Source organism: Netta rufina, assembly GCF_964035555.1.
Source record: "Netta rufina genome assembly, chromosome: 8".
NCBI lineage: Eukaryota > Metazoa > Chordata > Aves > Anseriformes > Anatidae > Netta > Netta rufina.
The window spans coordinates 6,099,942-6,122,138 of NC_140131.1; the positions used below are offsets into that span (position 1 = coordinate 6,099,942).

Here is a 22,197-nt window from a genome sequence, read left to right on the forward strand (position 1 = left end):
TAGCCATTCATATTTTTCTGCTTAAGAAAGCTCTGTTCACTGTTTGCCTGAAGCATGTGGGAACAAAACAAGGATATGGAAAATCATCTACAATCTCTCTGGTTGCAGAATTTCATGAAACAAGATCTTCACCATCTGGACCGGTACCAGCATCCCATTCATTTTGTGCAGCACATTGCAGTAGCGTTTTAGTTAAGATGCTTCACCAAGTTCTCCTGTTATTAGGAAATGACAGCTCTTCTTCCCAACACTGTTACGTTCTTCTTAAATTCTCGTGGTACCAACTGATTTATACGCATTCCATTAACACCAGTGCTGACAGGCTGCCTGGGCCATTTCATACAATGGAATTGTCACGGCAGAAGCCCCATAGCAGAGACCTCAGAAGGGTGGTGGATAAAAGCTTGCAGGCCACTTTTTTCCATGTTTTAAACCACCTTCACAATTCAAAGCTACAATCAATTTCATTTCTTTCTGAATCAGGGAAACACTAACATAACCAGGTACACACAGGAAAATTATGCTAGCCAAATCATACCTTCACACAAACAGCAGTTACACAACATGATACTGGTAAAGTTACTGGATCAGTCCATTTTGAAATTGCTGAAAAACACAATAACTGGATTACTGAAGATTAGAGGTGATATTTTTATTTGCAGAATGAGAATTGGGGAGGGAGAGGAAGGGAAGGAGTTAAAAATAGTAAAATATGGTCATCCTGAAGAAGCCATCCCTCCTAGTAAGCTACCAAACATAAGTTTTCTCTTTAAACTGAATCACCAATATATTTACAGCAGAGTCTAAGAATGTCAGTCAGTTCTCATGGAAATGTGGACTGTAACCAGATAAATAGAAACAATGCTTGAAATAAAAGTGAATTTGAACCAACATGCAGTTTGCTTCCATCACTTGTATTTTATCAGGCATCCATATGCTGTGCAATACGTTTCATTCAACACATCATTTGAAACCCACAGGTAACCAAGGAAGAAGTAAGTTGTTACAATTAGCATCTTTATGTAAAATTTCACACTTCACAGAACAATGCAATTGACACAGGGTTTACATAGAACATTAGGCAATATTTTGCACTGTGATGACTTGGAAATATTATTCACTGCACAATACTGACAGAATATTTACAGAAAACAACAGAGCAATCATTAGTCTCTTATAAATAAGGTGACCAAATATCCTGGGCCTCCTATTTCAACACGCGATTCCCCTCGTGATGAGGGCAGGCCAGTACTTTGCTCTTACAAGCCTTCTCTCTCCCTACCAGTCTTCCAAAAAGAAAAGAAAGATCCCACACACAACCAAAAGTAGTCAAACAACAGCAAAATCCCCTTCATGTTATCAAGTTTAAAATCTCAAGCTTAGCTCATTCTTTTAGAATTGTGGTTCCTATCAAACTTGTTTCTATTGCTTTATTTTAGTGAGTTTCCACTTTCCCTGATGCAGTTCTGATCTCAGCTTTACTGAGAGCACAAAGGACTCAGGAGAGCTCAACTGCAAAAAAGGCATTGTTCTAGCAGCAAGGAAAACAAAAGAACACAGCTTGCAGGCAAAAGGAAAAGGAAGCTGAAGTCCCCACTTGTGTTTAGAAGGATTATGAGACGGTGGACATTTTGGTCGCCTTAATTACAAGTCTCATTTGTAACTTGCATGCAGGTACTTTTGTAATCTGTAAAAGTGTTGAATATCACAACCACACACAGCTCTATTCAAACACCGAACTGGTAACCAGTTTTATAAACAGCAATCATAGGGATGAAGTAGCTTTCTGTCCCAGAAGTCGCAATACAAGATATTCCTATAAGTCCTTTTTTTTTTTTTTTATTTTTATTTTTATTCCTCCAGATGTGCACATTGATCTATTGATCTGTTTGAGTCCCATCTCTTTGTAGCCAGCAGTAATCCTACAGGTATGACCAGCTCAAGCAGTGACCCTTTACAAGTTGCATATGCGGTTGCCATTAAAGTTGACATTCACCAAAGGTTACCATACATGGTTCTGGGTACCACAATTATCGGCAAATCACTTTAATGGTGACCACTATATTACAAGTTACTCCAACTACACACACATCAGAAAGGATTATTACAGAGACAATACTTTACACTCTTATACCTGCAGCTTTCAGTTGGGTTTATTTTGTTGCTGTTTTCTACATGGAGGTGGTCTCCCGTGACGCATAATGTGCTTTTCCAAACTATCTAGGATGGCAATAGCAATCCTCTGGACATGTGGATCAGTCTGGACGTTTTCCTTGATGTTGTATAAGTGCTGTAAGCCACCTTCTTCAATTAACATGCTGCAGTACCTGGTAGCTGTAATAAGATAAAAAAAAGGTAATCCAAAAAAATGTATCTAGGGTAGAAGTAGCAGGTATTGTAAACACTGATTCAAATCCACTTTCATCTCCTATGAGACAGGCAGCATTTCAGACACTTCCTGAAGTCTTGTAGAGTGAATAAGAAACAGGCCCTTTGAAAACATTTTGCCAAATGCTACTTACATTGACTAGTATAGAAAATAGTTTAACTAGGATAAGTTGCTATGAAAGCCTTTTCAAGATAAAATTACACTTTTATTTCCTTTTTTGTTACTGCTTTTTAAAAGTCTACATCAATTGCAGTGTTATCACATGCAGAGATCAGCTATAAAAAGAGCCACAGCTGTAACATAACACACAAGCTTCAGAAGCTGTCACAAAAAGGTCACAGTGACTGTAATGCAGTCCACAGGGCATGAGAGCAGATGTGCTTACCTTCACTGTTCATCTAAGTGATGCAACACCTGACCTGTTTAAATGCTGATACTAAACTTTTCACTGGGGATCACATTTGCTGCAGCACTACTAATATTTTATGTAAGTTAGCTCATTGAGGTGTGAAACAGCAAAAGGAGAAAAAAAAATTAATGCCATTAATTCCAGACTACTTTTCATTCCCACATAAAAGAGGAGAGCAAAATAAAATGCATCTCCATTCCAGGACAAAACGTCATCGTGGTGCCAAGCTTAAGAATTTTCCTAATATAAATCTTCATATTTCAGAATGAAATATTTTTTCCCTCAGTTTAGATTATTACATTTGTTAACAAGCATTTGGTTTCTCTGCAACTTTCTCCAGAATCTTCTGGCACCAATTGCCATCAGAACTAAACTTCAGGATATACATATATAAATATATCAGGGCTATATTTTTTTGATCTCAAATCAGGCATATGTCATCCAGTTATTCACAGCCTTTGCATTCTACAGTGCAGTTACTCACTGTCAGTACAGACCTCTGTGGCATGTTGAAAGCTCAGAGGTTAGGGCAGCACAAAATAAACACTAAAAATAAATAGAACAAATAAGACTGTACCAAGCTAACAGAGCTGAGGCACAAAGGGGGGAAGAAAGCTTGCTTTAATTTCATTAAGACAGGATTAAGGTGTCATAATGAAAAATTGTTATTCGAAGTCTGATGACTAAAACGGCTTTGTCAGAACAGTCCTACTTCAACATAGGAAAAGTCCTTATGGGCCTCAGGACAGAATACCCTAAGAACAATGTCTCATTACAGTTTTGAGCTCTATGAAGAGCAGAAAAAAAACATGTTTTATGTGCAGTTATATATCATGCCATGTTATTATTGCTTGGTCCTGAATAGATGCATTTTCACTGCAGAAACAGTGATTTATGGGACAGGGATAAACAAGCATAGAGATACTGCTGTCAGGAAGATTAAAACACTGGCACAGAAAATATTTTTAATACTGCATAGGAAAGCTGCTTTATACATGGTAGAAGTTAATGAAAATATACATACTTGTGTAATCTACATTTATATATTTTTTAAAGTCATTAAAAAGTCAGGAAGGTTTGTCCAGCCTTACACCCTTTAGGTATGCTCAGGGGACTTATTTCCTTCCCCAATGCTTGTGCATTTCATTATGTACTACTACCAAAGCATTTTAAAAAGAAGATGCTGGTGTTCTCATTTTGCAGATGGAAAAAGCAGATTAAGAAACAGTCCTTCATGTAACAGCAAGTTATTGCAAAAAGGCGATTAGGGACTAGGATTACCTAAAACTTCTGTTCTTATGGTAAGAGATAGCTACCTGCTGTAATCCTTGTTCTCTAATTTTGAAGTAGTTTGTTGCCCATTACTAATAATGACATTTCTGAATAAAAATACCTGTGCAAGCTGCAAATTTAGTTAATCTTAACATGTCTACATTCTGGAATTAATACTGTACATTTGACAGTAAAATTCTGTTAAATAGAATTGATTTATAGAGCTTTTATAATTTTATTTTCCTGCCCCATTTAGTAAAAGCCTCAGTGTAGTTTCTCCAAAGTATCAGGAATTAAGATCATAGGAATTCCTATTATTTCCACTTCATGCTAGCGATTAATATACTAGGAAATAACAATTTTAAGGGTAATTTTATCTTAATACGTACGATTTTTGCTGCAGACGTGCTGCATGGCCCACACCGCCCATAACTGGACACCAGGTGTCATGAAACAGCCAAGTAATGGAAAAAATGGATTAAAAGACCTATTAAAAAAAAAAAAAAAAAAAAAGAGAAAGAGATTGCAGCATCTCAATCAACATCTCACTTTGCTACCAGATACTGCTTCTTCATAGATCTCATGTTGTCTACTCATTCATTGACAAATATAACTGGGACAGACATTCGATAAACTGGAGTTTTAGATGCAAAAGGTGACTACTTTTTGATGTTTAACACAATAACCAGCAAAAATATAGATAGCAGAAATGATGATTAAACAGTGGAAATAATGATTAAATGGACAGTAATTATCTAATTGCAATTTTTGGCCTCAAGTCCCTTTATCTAGGGCAGAGAGTGCTAACCCAGTGCATGCCAATACAATCTTACCGGTTAATCTTTGCATTTAAGTCTTTTAGACATGGATGCAAGCATCTTTAATAGAAATTCAGACAGAACAATATTACATTGATCTTTCACAGGAGTCCCTATCCTTCTTTGGTCACAAAGGGAAAACCAGCATGCTGTGTAATGTTTGCATGTTTGAGCTGATAGGCATTTTTCTGCTGGACAAAACCACATCTGGCTAGCAGCTCACTCTGCTTCAGGAACAAGTTTTAAATTTAGTTCAGTTCTACTGTATTTACCAAAGTCTAAATCAAGACAATTGTTACCTGTAAGCCACCATCTCACACTCTGGGGTCGGCCAGTTCAAAATGGCAGAATGCTGCACAGTACAGAACAAAGAACTGTCAATGTTAAATACAAACATACAAAAATAGAAGAGCATGATAAACTGCACTGTGATTTTAGTACCAGTTGTTCAAGGAGAGAGGTCCTCTGGCTGCGACTTAATGTCCAGGCTTGCTCTCCTCGAGATATTAAATGAGCAATAATCCCTGCTGCAAAATAGCTGACTTCCACCTCCACGCTGTGCAATAATTTACTGATGTGGTCTATAAAGTCCTTCCACATTAATTCAGAATGGAGTTCTTTAACTTCTGCTATATTGTTCTGGAGGGGAGGGAAACAGAGAGGGGAAGGAAAAAAAAAAGAAAGTATTATCAGGGAGATGAACATATGAATTTGAACTACGTAGTGTAAGTAAACACATAAACACCAGGATGATATCTTCATATGTTCAGGGCACAGTCAGATACCAAGATGCTACTTCTGTTTTTAAAACTTTTCCAGTTTAATGCACAAATTTGCCTTAAAATACAGAAGTTTTCTCATAAGTAATTTTGGGCTAATAACATTCAGATTACACTAATTTAAAAGCTATTTTTAACATTTCTCAAACACAGCCAATTTCAGTAAACTTCACCAGGTGCACAATGCTGAATTCCATTCATTTCCAATTAATTTTTGCATTTAGACATATCTGAAGCCTTGCTCACTGCCCTTTCATAAAAGCTTTTTTGATTACTGTAACCATCAATTTCAATACAATCAGTGTTTTTGAAGAACTGACAGAAGTCTGAAACAATGTCAATTGTGAGTAATGAACAATATCAAGATTAAATGAATGTAAAAACATTAGGCAAATTTTCAGGTTAACATGGGGAGAAAAAAGGATCAAATTTTAACAATACAGATTTCAGACTTTTTGTTTATCTTACCAGAAGTCCAAGAACTTTCTGTTGAATGGATGATTCCGATGGAAAAGACTGTGGAAAAAAGAAAGAAACTATATGTAACTGTTTATGCTTATTACTGAAACAATTTTAATTATAAACCTTGGCTGACAATCCACAGGGAACTGTACTACTCACCTCTAAGACTCTCATGAATAGTTCTAGTCCTTGATTTTCAATGAAGTGCCGACACGTTGTTGGAGATTCATCCGTGAGGTTCCAAAGTGCACTCAGTGTGAACTTGAGGGTAGTATCTACAAGATTCTGATTTGTTTTCTGCTTAACTATTTGTAAAAGTTGCTGGAAAAACAAACAAAAGGAAATCCTAGTTATGACTGTATATCAAAAAACATATGGGCTCCTCTGCTTGTTTCTGTGCAGACTTGGGTAATGCAAACTGCGTTTATAAGCAGAAAAAAGACCCAAACTACAGAAAATAGAATTGCTATTAAACCTTTTTTCCCCCTTTTGAATATGATTGCCTGGTTGAGTAATTCCTGTTTTCACCATAATTGCATGTGTAGTACGATTACTGATGGACATTGACAGCACTAACAACTTACTTCAAATATTCTTTTCAAGGATCTTTAGGCTTATAGAATTAATTTGAAGCCAAGAATTTATTGCTATCTTACTTCATATCAACTGTATCACGTTTTCCCAGTTTGGCTTTTCATCTATGCTATTACGTCTCATAACCATTGCGCATGATACCATCTCCAGCAAATTCTCTAGCCTTTTCTGTTCCAAAGAACTTGCAGATGAATACAGGTTAATGTGTTCTTAGAATTCTATCTACTTGTTTTTGTTTTATATCTTTAGGAATACTGTCAGCATGCATAGCTCAAGAGGATGGTATTTTTGACTGTCAAGAAAGTATTTGACTTACCCTAACAATGAAGAGCTCTGCACCAAGTTGGGCTGTTTGCTCTGTTGAAAGCTATAAATGAATAAAACCATCATCAACACTTTTTTTAAAATATACTTTAGAAATACTATCTGATCATTTCAAAGTTTAAATTTTGTACCTTTGCAGCAAGAATGGAAATTATGGCTACAGCCATCCTTTGCATGTTTTGATCTTCATGATTACACAGCCACTGCATAACAAGTTTGGCAGCTTCAAATCTGAAAGTTAAACATAAGTTTTGTTTTCCCAAGTCTTGTAAGTCTTACCAAAAGAAAGATGTACACAGAAGACACTTCAGATATAAATGCATGCAAGACCAAAGAAACCAGACGTGTGCCTTGTATCAAAAAGGTTGAAATACATCAGGAAATTACATGTATTGCATGAACCTCACACAGCGTCAAGCTGTTTGCTTAGGATATCTTACTTCTAATTATACATCGAAGTGCACGGGAATTGCTTCCAAAGAAGGAAGAAAAATTTGACACAATATTCTGAAACAGCAGACCAACATACTTCAAAAGCTTTTAGCAAAGCATCCAAGTAGAAAAGTCTCTGCAAAAAGCAATTCCATAGTCCCCCAGAGAAATTCTGACTTCTCTTACATGATTAGTGGTAGACCTATCCAGGTGAAGCAAAAAATACCTGCATACCAGAACTTTTTATTACTGACCTACAATCAAAACTATTATGGATTACTAGCCCAAAATACCACAGGCCACATGAATTAACATGTTAGAAAGATTTAAACTGAGCAAACTGAGACCAGAAACAAACCCTGTGATCATCAAGCCTCTAGAGCAGCCATAATTTTCCAAAGACCAAAAAATCATAAACATACCTTAGTATTAAAAAATATATATATATATTCTGCAATGCTACAGCTCATTTTAACTGACATAAAACTTGCCTGTTAAATGGAACATCCTGAAGTATTCTGTCACTGCACAGTGAAAGAAGGCAATTCTTTTGCAGCTATAAGAAATGAAAAAGAATGATTTCAGAGAGACATGTTTGAGAATACCTTCTTGCTATGAATCATTAAACATATTTCCATAAGCAAAATGAGTCAGTTTGAGAAAGGAAAAAAGGAACTTTAGGGTTAAATTATTCCTTCACGATGGGGCAAACACCCTCCTCACTGAGAAGATACCAAAGAACTCTGTTTGGGCTTTGATTCTAATCTTTAACCAAATAATAAGGAAGAAGTTTGATTTAAAGCTTTACAGCCATCTTCTTACTGTTGATTAATATCTCATGTACAGGCTTGCTAAAGATGTCTCCTTCAAGTTAGGTCAATAACAAATCAAAAGGCAGGCAAATATACCAACACAGACAGCAGACTGATAACTTTGCACCTGAATAAATCTCTTTCCTCTTAAATATAAGTTTATGCACAAGCAAAATGAATTAAGCAGTTCTGAAAACGCTATATTTTTCTTCAGACCTATATATCAAATAGAGAAGAAGGAGGGCCAGCTGAATATTCAAACCCCATTAAAGTTGAATGTTAAAGTAGGAAAAAATAAATAAATAAAACACTACAAAAACAACAACAACAACAGCAAAAACCATGATACTTTTAGACACTGATCAGAACATTTGGTAGGACATATATATAACTGTAGCTATAACTGTAGATATATAGGGAAACCTCATGCAAGATACCAAATGAAGGCTCATTTACCTCCTATTATTTAACCTTAAAAATTAATGTTTTCAATACTTTGTTTTTGGCCAAGTGTCACTATGTCATTCAACACTGCCCAAACAGATGAGCCTTTTCCTAAAGCTAGCAATATAGCATGCTATGTTATTGTTAACAGTAGCTTGATCAACGATAAAACTCTCAGACAACTCCAGCCACACTGCAGATCACTCAGAACCTTGCTTATTAACTAGAGACAAAGGATTCCATGTTGATTCTTTGAAGGAAGTGTGATCCTTCAACACATCAGCCATTTTTTAATCAAACAAAAACCTTTAAATAATTGTAAGGAAATAATTTGTATCCACATGCCCAAAGAGATGTTTGTTTTTAAGATAGGACAATATAATCACTATGCATTTCTGCTTAATCTTGCCTGATAATGGTTTCATTAGGGTAAGAATCGTAGTTTTGTCAGATACCCAACACCACCTCTTGGTTTCCATTTTGCCACATGCACTGAAAAATTCACTCTTCTCAGCAAGATCACCTCTAATGGCAACCAACTCACCCAACAGTATTTTCTACTTCATTTGCAAGTTTAATTTCATTAAAGTCTTTTTAAGAAGCCACATTATGGTAACATTGATTCTGCTAACTCCAGTCCCATAGGGCAGGAAGCACAAAAGGAAATAATATTTACTTAAATCCTGCACAAATGTAGCTGTATGAGTACTTGCTTACAGCTGCTCTTGAGGTCATGAGATGTGGAGAAATCTCTCTTAAGATCCACAACACAGAGAAAGCTACAGAAAATAAGGAAAATTCATCTTTTACCTGTTGATGATTTGGGAAATGTTCCATGGCCTTCAGGAGCAAGTGAGTGACATCAGCCAGAAGTCGCACAGGCATGCCTGCTGCTAAGTCTTGCTTGGTTAGGTTAAAGACACATGCACTTGCTGCTAACTGCACAGGTAAATTCAGGGGGTGATTTCTCATTCCAATAACCACAAGCTGAAATGCAAGAGTTTTACTCACATTACTTACATACACGTTTGTGCACATACCTCAAGAGCAATCCACTGTTGCTTCAGGCCACGACAATGACTAACTTCTGCCTCCTCTTTACCTAAGTCAAAAACCTCATCTGGTATGATTTTAATTTTCAGAAAGAACATTTCCTTCTGCTCAGTGACTGAAAGCTGACAACTTCTATTTCTCCAAGTCCTTTTGCACTGTCTGCAGCAGCCCCTCAGAGATCACAGAGTTGCAGAATCATCTAAGTTGGGAAAGACCTTCAAGATCACCAAGTCCAACCATCAATCTGACCTACCAAGTCCAATCACTAAACCATGTCCCCTAGTGCCACGTCCACACGTCTCTTAAATACATCCAGGGATGGGGGTATTACCACCACTTCCCTTGGCAGCCCGTTCCAATGTTTAACCACCCTCTCTGTGAAGAAAGTCTTCCTCATGCCCAGCCTAAACCTCCCCTGATGCAACTTGAGAGCGTTTCCTCATGCCCTATCACTTGTCACCTGAAAAAAAAGGGACTGACACCCTCCTCACCGCATCTTCCCTTCAGGTAATTGTAGAAAAACAATTTAGATGCTAATAAATTTAGACACTAAATTAGCGCAGATCAATCTTAGATAACATAAAATGCTACTAGGGCATCATCTCCATCATTAAATCATTATTAATTTTCATCCATCATTAAAATTTTAGCCTTAAAAATCACAATGAAAGTGTAAAAGTTTAAAACGATTTTTTAACAAGGTTTTGGGAATGGCCTCCTTACAATCAGTTTAAGGAAGGATGCAAGACCTTCTCATCAAGACTACATTATTTTACCTTTAAAATTTCAGGCTTTGTTTTTTCCATCACATGTGTCAAGCTGAATAAATGAAAGAGTGCTTCTCTCACAAAGAAGGCCCGTTCACTGTAACGCTTCAGTGCTTCAGAAATCTGAGTCTCATTTGCTTCTCCTGACACCTATGAACAGAGGAATAATCTTTAGTTCAAGATACCATCATTTACTTTAAGAACTTTGTTCACAAAATTGCAAAGCCGCAGTTTCAAAAGTGCTGATATTTCAGCCAAAGCCTTCAGTAAGCAAATGATTACATTATCTGCCCAAATTAATCCAGAACTACGTGATCTTCAAACATTCTTTGTAAAGAATCCCCTTTATAAGACAGAATTAGGTTTCAGACACCATTATAAGCACATCCATATAAAACCACTAAGTAAAACTTGCACTTTGTGACTAACAAAAATTGCTTATGAAACAGCAAATGCCTAAAAGCAGTATATGGAACTGAGTGCTTTGTCAAATACATTGACAAATATATTTTGGCTGATATTTTTTGCTCAGGGTTCTAGCTCTGCCAATAAATATTTCCACTTATTGTCTACACCAGGATTGCTACAAGATAGATCTGTAGCAATACCTTTCCAGCACTGTATTAAAGAACTAACTCATATGCACTGCAAAAGAAAACATTCTTATAAAGTTTTAACATGGATTTAAAGTCTGCTAACACTAAAGTAATTTATGTTATAATAGTGCATTAGAAGCTGCTGACTGTTGACTAATACAAGATTAAGTTTAGAGTACTAAATCAGCAACTAGCTGCAAATTTTTCCCAACCTACTGCATCTTCCATTTTACTGTATTCAACCTACTTCGTTTCTGCATGTTGTGTAACTAACTGTAGGCTTGTTCCTCAGTCCTACTACTTTTAGAATCACTGCTGCAAACACTGTTTTTTGGTTTTCATTTTTGGGAAAGCACACAGAACTTGCTCTACCTAATTTGTCACGTATGGGAAAGCAAACGTTCACAGATGAAAGTGTCACTTTTCATGCATCTTGTATCGCATGGAACCAAATTTTTGATAACTTGCTAGACCAGGAAGATATTACAGCCTTGAGAGAAGTGATACCATCTCGGACTTTGGTTTATGCTCCCTACCAACTAGAGCAGGGCAGTCATATTTACTGACACGTTTTGCAGCCAGTTATACACTGCATGAAGAATTCCACTCAGCTTCACGGTTTCAACTACAACGTCTGTCTAGTGTTTAATCTTTCAAGAACTTTCTATAACTAAATGTTATAGGACTGCTGTAAAGATAACAATATTTTACTTTGACTGACTCCGCAAGGGCCATGTCCTGATTATTCTTTAGTAGTATCAAGACTAGACAGCTGAATAGTTCCGTACAGTCACTAACGAATTCCAGGTCACAAAGTAAAAAAAAAAGAAAAAGACTGTACCTTTTCATAGCACAGTCACCTGAAGCACGCATTCTATATAGTTACTATCTATTTCTAAGGATTATATTGAACTATTTACTACCAAATGTGAGGTTTCATTTCCTGATGCCATACACTGATCATGTTGGAACTTGCTTTCTCCAACAAATCTTTCAACATTCATACATGCTGCTGTCAGCTGTGACAACCAGGTACTCAGGAGAAGTGGCCATTAACAATTGTCAGAAGCTCCAAATAAAAATTATCATTAAAAAATTGTCATTGCTGTATTATTTCATTTGCATATGACAAGGGCATTCTATTTTGTTTTAATCGAATTGCAAAAATCAACTTGCATAGGAGACATATGGCCACATTATGCAAACTCTTCCTCATTCCCTCTGCAGTTTCCTTTCATGACCTTCAAAAGACCTCTAAAGACCTTCAAAAGACCTTTCAAGGTAGGCAGAAATACTGTAATCAGGAAATAGAAGAGGTGATGGAACACAACAGCAGCTCAGTTATTAAGTTTTATTGTATCTGCTGTGTTAATCATGAACTGCTCAAAGTTTATGCAAATTGTAACTCTCCCTCTTACATATTGCTGCCATATACTAGACACCGGGCTGGAAACCCGAGAACATTACTTCAGTAAATGACTTCAGACTAGACCTAGTTCAGCTCTTAGGTCTGGTAGTTTAAATCACCAAAACAGCACAGAAAATAGATGCCTTTTTTTTTTTTTCCTCAATAAATTATTTAAATCTAGCAGTTTCTGTTCCAGAATTAAGTAGGAATTTGACATGAAGTCACTAATTACAATTCACGGTTAAAATACTAACTTACAGCCTCCTTCTGAAACACCTACATGTATTTATTACAAATGATTAGGTCTATTTTCCCTGAACATTCTAATTTTTCAGCAAAATTAATTCTCCCACTTAACCTTTAGATTTCCTTCTCCTGTTAGGAATTCTGAGTAGCCGGCATCAGTAGCTAGCAGTCCTACAAACTGCATTGTTGGCCGTTGCTGGATAAATGCTTCTACTGCCTTATCTGTAACATGCTTCCTTCCAGAAATGTCCAGAGACACGAGGTTAGGCAAGATATCTTTCTGTTCCAGTAAGCGAAGTGCTATGTCTGATGTGAACTGTTTGTCATCTGAAATATCAAGGTGATTCAGATATTTTAGTTCTCTTATAACATCCAGAATCTGCGTTGTGGTCATTTTCAAGCATTTCAGGTGGTGCATGGTCAAAGATTTCAGTCGGTCTTTGCAGGTGAGGAGTGCTGTTATGTCAGTAACAGAGGTGTTGGATATATCCAGACTTTCTAACCTAGGGAGTGATGCAACATCTGCCAAGTCCTCATTGTAGAACAGAACATTGGTAATACTTAATGCACGAAGCCCAGACAGCTGACTGAAGCACCTCTCGTATGGGTCTTCCAAAGAAAGAGTTAGTGAGTTCAGCACAAGGCATTGAAGATTCTGTTGGATCCATTTATTGCTGCCAAGTCCGCTTATAATGTCCGTGATTGTTATGTCTGCGTTTACCCCAGTAGCATCAAGTTCTACTAGCTTGTGATGGCAGAACGCTTTCCGGAAAGCCACGGCAGAGATTTTGGCTTTGCGTATACAAGCTCTTTTCAAACGCATCTGGTTGCCTCGGAAGATGCCCACAGTTCCATCATTCAGAAGCCCTGTTGGAAAACAGCATTAGTGTTTGCTTCTAGTGTTGTACACCACTATTAAGAACCCAAAGGGAAACAAATAAGAAGTGTTAACAGAGATTAATTGCAAAATAGGATATATCTCGGATCATTATGCTGCTGATCTTTTTTTTTTTTGAGCTTCCATTTCATGATTATACTTTTGGATAATCTCAGGTTAAAGAATAGGACAGCTAAATTCAGACGTACTGATGGTCAGAAGACAGAACATACAAAATAAACTTGAAAACATTCAGGCTACAACTTCCATTTTGCTGGATTTTCTCACCGTAACTGACTAGAAACGTGCTAAAAACTAAATTTCAAATTTTTTTGAAGTTTTTCTTCCCTGGCCACAGTTCTGTTAACCTCAACATAGTGCCAGCAATTAATGATCCACTTCCATCTTGCTTTAACTCAATTGAATACTGTAGCATTCGACTGAATTCATAAGCAGGATCAATACACTATACTAAGCTAATTAAGTTATTTTATGTCCTTCATGAAGAAGGTAGGAGTGTTGCTCAGAAACAAGCTAAATGTGAGAAAGAAACCTAGAAAGTGTTTCAAAGGGGAGAAACAGGAGGACAAGAGTAGGAAGGAGAGAAAGACAGCAATGACAAAAGGAAATACAATAGCCTTGTTTGAGATAATCATCTTCTGCTCTGTAGCAAGATGACTGCGTAAGTAGTCTTTTCCTGCTGCATACTGACAAAACACTAACTGAAAAATTTAGTTCCATGCACAGTATTATCTGAAATACATCCAAAACACCAAAATATCTTATTTGTGTCTCACCAACAGAGCGACTACTAATTTATAAAAAGCCCTATGAGAAGGGTATGGGTACACAGGCATACACACAGAAGAATTAGGAAGTACACGTCCTTCTAATTTCGCTCCAGAGAGTTAAAAATGCCAATGTCCCTGGCTTGCATCTTCAAGCACAATGAAGATAGTAAAGAAATTGAAAACACAATATATTTGAATAAAAGCATCACTGCCACTGCAGTTTGTCTAGATTTAAGTCAGGAGCTAGTAATTGTCTCTGTGATGAAGTTAAATTAATATTAAGATTTGCAGACTAGGTAGCATGCATCTTTTGCAAAGAAAGCAAACATATAATATGAGACAATTTGTACTCAGGAATAAAATAAAGTGCAATAAATAAATATAATTTGGTTCAAGTATAACTAAATTACTTAGTAATTTTTGCTAATCTTTGTAATTAAGGATCAAGTCAGGCTCTCCTGCTGACCTACCTTTACCACACCCCATTTATTATTATTTAGGACCGTCTCTTCTGCTACACACAGCTGGCAACAACTGGAGAAAACTACAACACCAGTATCTGCACAAAGGCAGCCAGCCACATCTGCTCCTACGGAAGAGGGCTCTTGGTGTGCTTAAAGCAATTTTTCCAGTGTCACGTCTCATCTCTAAAGTCTGCAGAAATGGGTCTCCTGCCTCTCCTCTAGGGTATTCTATATGTTCACTGTCTTCATGCCAAGAAGCTTTTGTTAACAGCTTTTATTGCTTAACATTTTCCTTTGTCGTGTTTAAAAGCAAGCAAACAAGATGGCAGGTCTCTCTTCAAAAGCATGACAGAATATACTAGGCCTGTACTAACACCTAAGAACACCACAAAGTGCTTTTCATACCTTCTTACGCTAGTCCTGAAACTGACTGCCTTTTAGCAAATAATTCCACTGCAACAAAAGTGCTAAAAGTATCTGTTCAACAATGTTAACTTAAAAGAACATTCAATTAAAATCATAAATACAAGACAAAGGACTTTTGATTCAGAACCGTCTATACGGCTATGCAACATCCAGCTGAACCTGTGGCAAAACCAAAATACCAGAAGTTCTCTATTCAGAGATTAAGAAACACATTTTAAATAGTTCCAACATCAGACTCTACTAGAAAACACACCCTAGCTACAGTGCCACATTCCAGTAAAATATTTTCCACCGATGACCCACAAATAATTGTTTTACCATGAAATGCCATTGTCTGCAGCAATCGATCAGCCACTTCTTGAGGAAACATTCCTGGCTCCTGCAGGCACAGCGTTCCATCTTGCCTTTCTGTACAGAACTTCTCTAGGTTGGCAGTAAGGAAATTCAAACAGATGTCAAGCAAAGAGTAGGGAGAAGCTTCCTCCTGTTGTACGCAAAACACAATGAAACAAAGGCGATTTAGTCAAATCGTTTTTGCTGTCTATGTCTCCACCGTTCCTCTACAACGTTATTTTTAGGCAAATCATTATTTTTTGTTAGTCTGACTCACATTTGAACAGGCAAATATTATACATGAGATGTTCCCCTTGGAGCCGCAGCAAACTCGTGAGTTGGGGCACACAATAACAGGCTTACCAAACTGGGGGGGAGCCTCCTCCCACGGTCACCCTGAGAGCCACAGCCAGTGTACTTAATCCCTGCTTGTGTTCACAGGGCAATAAAAGTATTTTCCCAATTTCTGAAGACAGAATTTGAATTTCTGACATTTGCTGGTAATTAATTGATCAAGACAGACTGAAAGAACTACTGCTTTAATCAAATGTTACTTCTTGATATAATTGCTTTTAATCTTCCATTTAAACCTACCCACCTCAGAAGTCTACCACATCATTACATTAGAAATGTAGATAAATCTCATGCATGGTTAGGAGCAATTTCTGATACTGAAAAGTGCAGCTAAAGCTTCGAATCAAAAAAAAAGAGAACTCAAAAAGATCCAAATTTTGTGCTGCAATGAAGTAACAACTATTGCGGTATTCTTTCTGATAAAAGATAGCATAAAAAGGGGGAAAATGGTAAGGACCTAGAAATTACCTATAGAGAACATTGGGTACAATGGGGACAAGGCAGAATATAAACTTCACATTTTCTTTCAGAGATAGATTGCATATTGATATATGAAAATCTCAACTTTTTTTGTTGTTATTGGTTGGTTTTGGTTGTTTTTTATTGTTATTTATTCAGCGCCTAATAATAGCTTACTGTTTTCAGTCTCCCAGATTAATCAACATAAAGAATGAGTCGCAGCCCTGTGAATCATCCACAGCGCTACACAAAAGAAGGCTGAGTGACTGGTACATACTCCCCCGGATAATTTTGAAAATAACAGCATCAACTCTTGCCACATCTCATCTGTAGGAAGAATTGTAGCTTGCCTTTTATACTGAATATTCTGGATAATTTCACCTTTCTTTGCTAGTTCATTTAACTTCTCTTCTGTTGCTTCATTTGCCTAATATTCTCATAGCAAAAGCAGAGGAATAGATAAAAGGTTATGTAGAAGAAATATAAAGAAAATGACAGAAATGCATCTTCTAAAATAAGGTGCACCTATTTAGGGTGCAGATGGAATGGAGCTTATCTTTAATGAATCATGAACTGCCAACAGAGAGAGACTGCAGTTTAATAGCTCCTGAAGACTTAAGTGCAGGTTTGGGAACTAAAAACTCCAAATTATTCAAATACAAGCTCTTGCTGCAGCTTTTGACATGCAACTTCCACCCCTTTGATTTGATTTCACTAAGTGCTTAACTTCTGCTCAACTTGATTATTGAATATTATTGTTGAAGAAACAGGAGTTATTTTGTGATGTGACTTGCTCTCATTACCAGAAAACAGCAATTTTGGCTGCCTCATTACCAGAAAACAGCAATTTTGGCTGCCTCCCACCACAAACTGATATGAAGAGGAGGGACAGAATTTGGAGTTGTTAACATCTTTTGTTTCTTTACAATGTGCAATAATGCCTGAAATGCTTCTAGAGAGGAAAAAAAATGGTTATTTTAAAATAATACATTTTTTTAAAGGAATAAAGAAAATATTTTTTCTAAGCTGAAATTACTACACATGGCCAGAACTTATAAGACAGCTGCTGATTCAAACAAAAAATCAGAATCCTTATTCAAAAGCAAATGAGAATTATTCTCACTTAAGCAAAGACAGCCTTGTCTCTCATTAGCTCTTATGCTTCTAATTTGATGCTTAAACATGACAAAAACCAGAATACAGGCTCTGTTCTTTCCTTCTGGCACTGTTGCATAATTTCTGCCAGAAAAGCTAAAACACTTCCATATATCAGTGAGCAAACTCCGATGAGAATTTTTAGCCATGCAGATAGGCTGCTAGCATATGACTCAGAAAGCTATTTTTTCAGCCTGTACCTCTAGCTAGCCAATCTAACCTGGAGATATTGTGGTTTTTTTATTTATTTATTTTGTAACAAAATAATCACTTTAAAAGTCCATGAAGGACTTCCCTCTAGCTATAAAGGGCCAAAATCCACAAGCAGGGATCAGTCACACTAGGAACAGCAGAGCACCACTTCTATCAACCTCCCGCCAGCTGCAGGAGATGTTTATAACACTTCTTCAATTTGTTGCACAAAGACTGACCAAACACATCTAGCAAAGGCTCCAGAGGTAACCTGGACAGTCAGGAGAAACATTTTTACCTACATCTAATTAAGTCCCTTGACATGCACCATAAAAGTGATTTCCTAGGCTGTCTGCTACTGAACTAGAATAGCTTGAATGCAACCTGCAAACCTTCCCATGAGCAAGTGGCACTCCTTTTTTTAACTTCTTACTTTGAGAGAATATTGCCCAGTTAAAGAGCTCATAATAAAAGCCTGCGGTTGTATTTGAACACCTACAGGGGTAGGATTTCAGTGTTTCCATTCTTTAGTTATGCTTTTGAATGTCAGCTTGAAAACAAACCTGGCAGTTGTTTTTCAGTTCATTTCACTTTCTGGTTATTTCAATTTCAAATACTTCAGTTGAATGCTGTAAATGTGTGTCAACCACAGCTCAGGATTGCTGTACTTGGTAAAGATCATTCAGAACCATTTCAGTAGAACTTCTACTACGTAGATTTGACGTTTTCATGGCTATCTTCACCATCTGATGTTCCCATATACATAACAGTTTCTTTCATTCCATCAAACTACTTCAGTGACCAGACAAGTCTCCAAAAGACAGGATGATGTGTTACATGACACAAGGCTGGGTGCCTTCATTCCTTTTATTAATATATGTTTTAGCTAATGCGACACATCTAAAGTCAACTAGCTTATGGAATAGTATCTGTAATGGAATAATTTGGGATGAGATTTTTAATGCTCATTTCTTTATAATTTCTTTTAAAATACAAAAAAAAAAAAAGTTAACTTTGTAAGTGCTTAATCAAACCAAGGCAAACAACCAAACAAACAAAGAGGTGAAGGAAGGAGAGTAAAGCACATGGCCATTGGCATCTAGCAGTAATCCAATACACTAGCAGACTGAAATGCAATCCCACCCTTAATATGGCATTACCTAGTTCAGCTTATAGTGTATGTCACTAATGCAGGAGGAAAGGTTCTCACAAATAACACAGTCCTCCATATTTTCTTTTAAAAACTCATTGTGTTGACACTAACTATTGCCAGACTATATCTACCTCTGTATTTCAAAACGTAGTTAAGAAAGAAAATAAGACCTTAAAGGGACATATTAAAGTACCTAGGACAAATTACAGAATCTTAAACCCAACTTTATGCCTAGATTAGTTAACTGAGTGTGAGTATACAAACAAAATCCCGTTCCTTCAGAAGAGCATCACCATGCAATCACCTGCTTATACAAAGATAACAAAAAAGAGACAGATTTAACTGATGTTTTCCATCAGTAATTGCAATCTAACTTTGCAGGAAAACTAAATCCCACTGCTGTGTGGGCCTTTTTCACTATAGGCATTGTGATGATCCTACCAACTCCAGCCTGAAAGATCCAGTTCTTTCTAGCTTTGTGTCTCAGTCATTAAAAATCAAATCTTCTCCCCAGCCCCCCAGGTAGCTTTTGATCAGTTTTCCCTCAATAAACCCATATAAAGCCTTGGAAGACAGACAACAATTTCAGCTCCAGGAGAACTATTTCTAAGTCTCCAATTTTTGCACCCAATTACTGACTCAGTATGACAAGACTCAAGTGCAAGAGGTCACTGTATGCTCTGCCAGGCCCATCTGCTTTTCTTCCCTGAAAGCTCGAGGAAGGAGCTGGGCATACAGGATAAGGGACTTTTCAAATAGCAGCAATTACTTCTCTCGAGATGTTAGCAGGACAATAAATGGTAGCAGAGCCTTGGTTTTTAGCCCTAAAGATTTACTTTCTTAAAAGGAACATGCTTAAAACGACCAAGAAATACTAGCAGCTCAATAGCATTCCTCAGAACTCTCCTGAGCACTAATAAGGGCAGTGAAAAATAAACAGATGGTTCAGTGATTTATGCTTCGAAAAATACTCTAGGATTATCCTACTTAAATTAACAGAATGAAACAAAATTAGGCAATTTATTAGCCAGACTCACCGAATGATTATGCACAAAACTCAAATTTATTATTTTCATTAATTACTCTGGCACAAGTGGGATCATACTGATTAAAGTTGCTAGTGATACAAAGTTGGCAGAGGCCACAAGGCATCTAAAATTAAATAGTGCCACATTAAAGCTACATAACAAGACCATGTACTCGAAAACTAACATAAAGAACTTCCGATATGAGTTCATCAATTAGAAATGACTGGAGAGAACCTGAAGGGTTCGCTTAACCGCAAGGAAACCCGAGGCAGCCAAAGAAGGTATCAGGAGAAGCATCAAGCGAAAATACGGAACTGTTATGCCATTTTCAAGGCACTAGCAGATCTCGTGGGGCTATTTATGTTAAGAGGTATCTACACCACCTCAGTTTGAACCTAACAGCTACCAGAATACGCTGGCGGGGAAAAAAGCATATTGGGAGGAGGAGGCAAAACCTGCTTATTAGCCTCGCAGATCAAAAGGTGCGAGAAGATATGAACGCTGCCTGTGAGTGTGGCATGGGAAGGAACAAAGGTATGCAGGTGATGCACAATGCCGGCACGACGACAAAGGTGCGTGGAGTCGCCATGAATCAGAGTTTTGCCACAGGTTTAAATGTGGGCACCCAGCTCCCAAAGAAAGAGGCTCGCAGTCCTCTGAACGCAACAACAGACACAGGGGGTGCCTACTTTTAAAATACACATCAAAAGCTTGCTTAGGGGCTTAAGTTATGTTTTTGTTAACTGGTCTATGAGAGCAGACAGCCCAGGAGGTTCCCGGTGGTGGCTCAGAAGCAAATATGCACACTCATCTCCTGAGCAGAGAGCAGCACCACGCACGGCCTGTCTGTAACACAGGGGCTGCCTTCTCCCTCAGCCAGCTGCAGCAGAGCCGGACCGGGCCAAGTCGGGCCGAGCCGGGCCGGGCCGAGCCGTGCCCGACCCCTGGAGCCGGCCGCGGGTCCCCCTGTCACGGCCGCTGCCGGCGGCGCCCCTCAGCGGCGGGGCGGGACGGGGGCTGCAGCCGCTCGCGCCCGGGGCTTCGCCCCCGCTCCGGCCAACGGCCGCGGCCGCCTGAGGGAGCCGGGCGGCCATCCCGGCCCCTCGCCGGCCATCCCGGCACCTCAGCGCCCCGCCGCCGGCAGCCAGCACCCCGGGGCAGCCCGCCTGCCCCACAGAGAGACGGCAGCCCCGCTGCCCTCCCCTCAGCGCCCCTCACTCACCATCGCGGCGCTGGGTGCCGGAGGCGAGCGCCCAGCCAGCCGGGTCCCGCAGCTTGCGGCTGCTTCTTTTTTTTTTTTTTTTTTTTTTCTTCCCTTTCCACCCCCCTCCCGATACTTGCTCCCCCCCCCGACCTGGAAGTGAATGCAGCTCCGGGCCCGCCTCCCTTAAAGCAGCCGCGGCGGGCAGAGGACACCCAGCTCGGCTCTGCGAACGGCAGGGCCAGCGGCCGGGGCTGGTACTCGCCAAAAAGCGCTGGCCCGGCCTGCCTGACCCTCCCCTGGGCTCGTTTTCGGAGGACAAAGCAAGGCTGGAGCTCAGCCTCACCTCCATGCTTTTGCACAGAGATCAGCCTCTTGCAATTAAACGTTTCCTGCCCTAAATCGTGTCTTTCGGTACTGTGGCTGAGCTGCTCCAGCACAAAAGGGTTTGCTTCCTGCTTCGGAGTTGGAGAGGAGCTTTGCCATCAGCTTTTATACAAAATAATTTTGGCTTTCAGATACAGTAACAGCGATGAAGGCCTCTTTTCCAACAAACTACTGTATTTACACTCAGTGAACACAGTTATTTTTTGTTTCAGAATACACAGTGATACAATTGCTCTGTCCAGTTAAAATGAAATTACAAAGAGTTTACTGTTAAATCTTTTAAGGAATTACTGATTTTTAGTACATTATCTTTGTATGCAAACCAGAAAAACACCACACACATCAACGTTAAGGAGAAATTACTAAAATAATTTACATTTGTCATTAAAAAATGACAAAATATTTTGCAAACATCAAGCAACTTTACCCGCTAAAGGACTACGCAGCAAAGGTCAGTTACAGGCACAATTCTTTAGACTGGGATTTTGACAAATTCACTCAATCACTTCAACCTGAGTATCACTGTATATCTTTACCTTCTTTTTGTCATTCCATCTGAATTTATTATAGGA

General features: G+C 38.4%; 1 protein-coding gene across 1 annotated transcript; it reads right to left on the reverse strand.

Annotated features, from left to right (window-relative positions):
* Positions 1–663: 663 nt before the first annotated feature.
* On the reverse strand, positions 664–21,323 carry LOC311212313 (protein zyg-11 homolog B). Its single transcript, XM_084291608.1, has 14 exons — positions 21,260–21,323; positions 15,682–15,847; positions 12,918–13,672; positions 10,565–10,705; positions 9,546–9,722; positions 7,971–8,035; positions 7,179–7,278; positions 7,040–7,090; positions 6,289–6,450; positions 6,136–6,183; positions 5,330–5,527; positions 5,188–5,240; positions 4,460–4,557; positions 664–2,334 (listed from the first exon to the last, which is right to left on the reverse strand). Exons 1-14 carry the CDS (start codon positions 21,260–21,262, stop codon positions 2,144–2,146), a joined length of 2,208 nt encoding a protein of 735 aa, XP_084147734.1. The 5' UTR covers positions 21,263–21,323; the 3' UTR covers positions 664–2,143.
* Between the last annotated feature and the right edge of the window lie 874 nt (positions 21,324–22,197).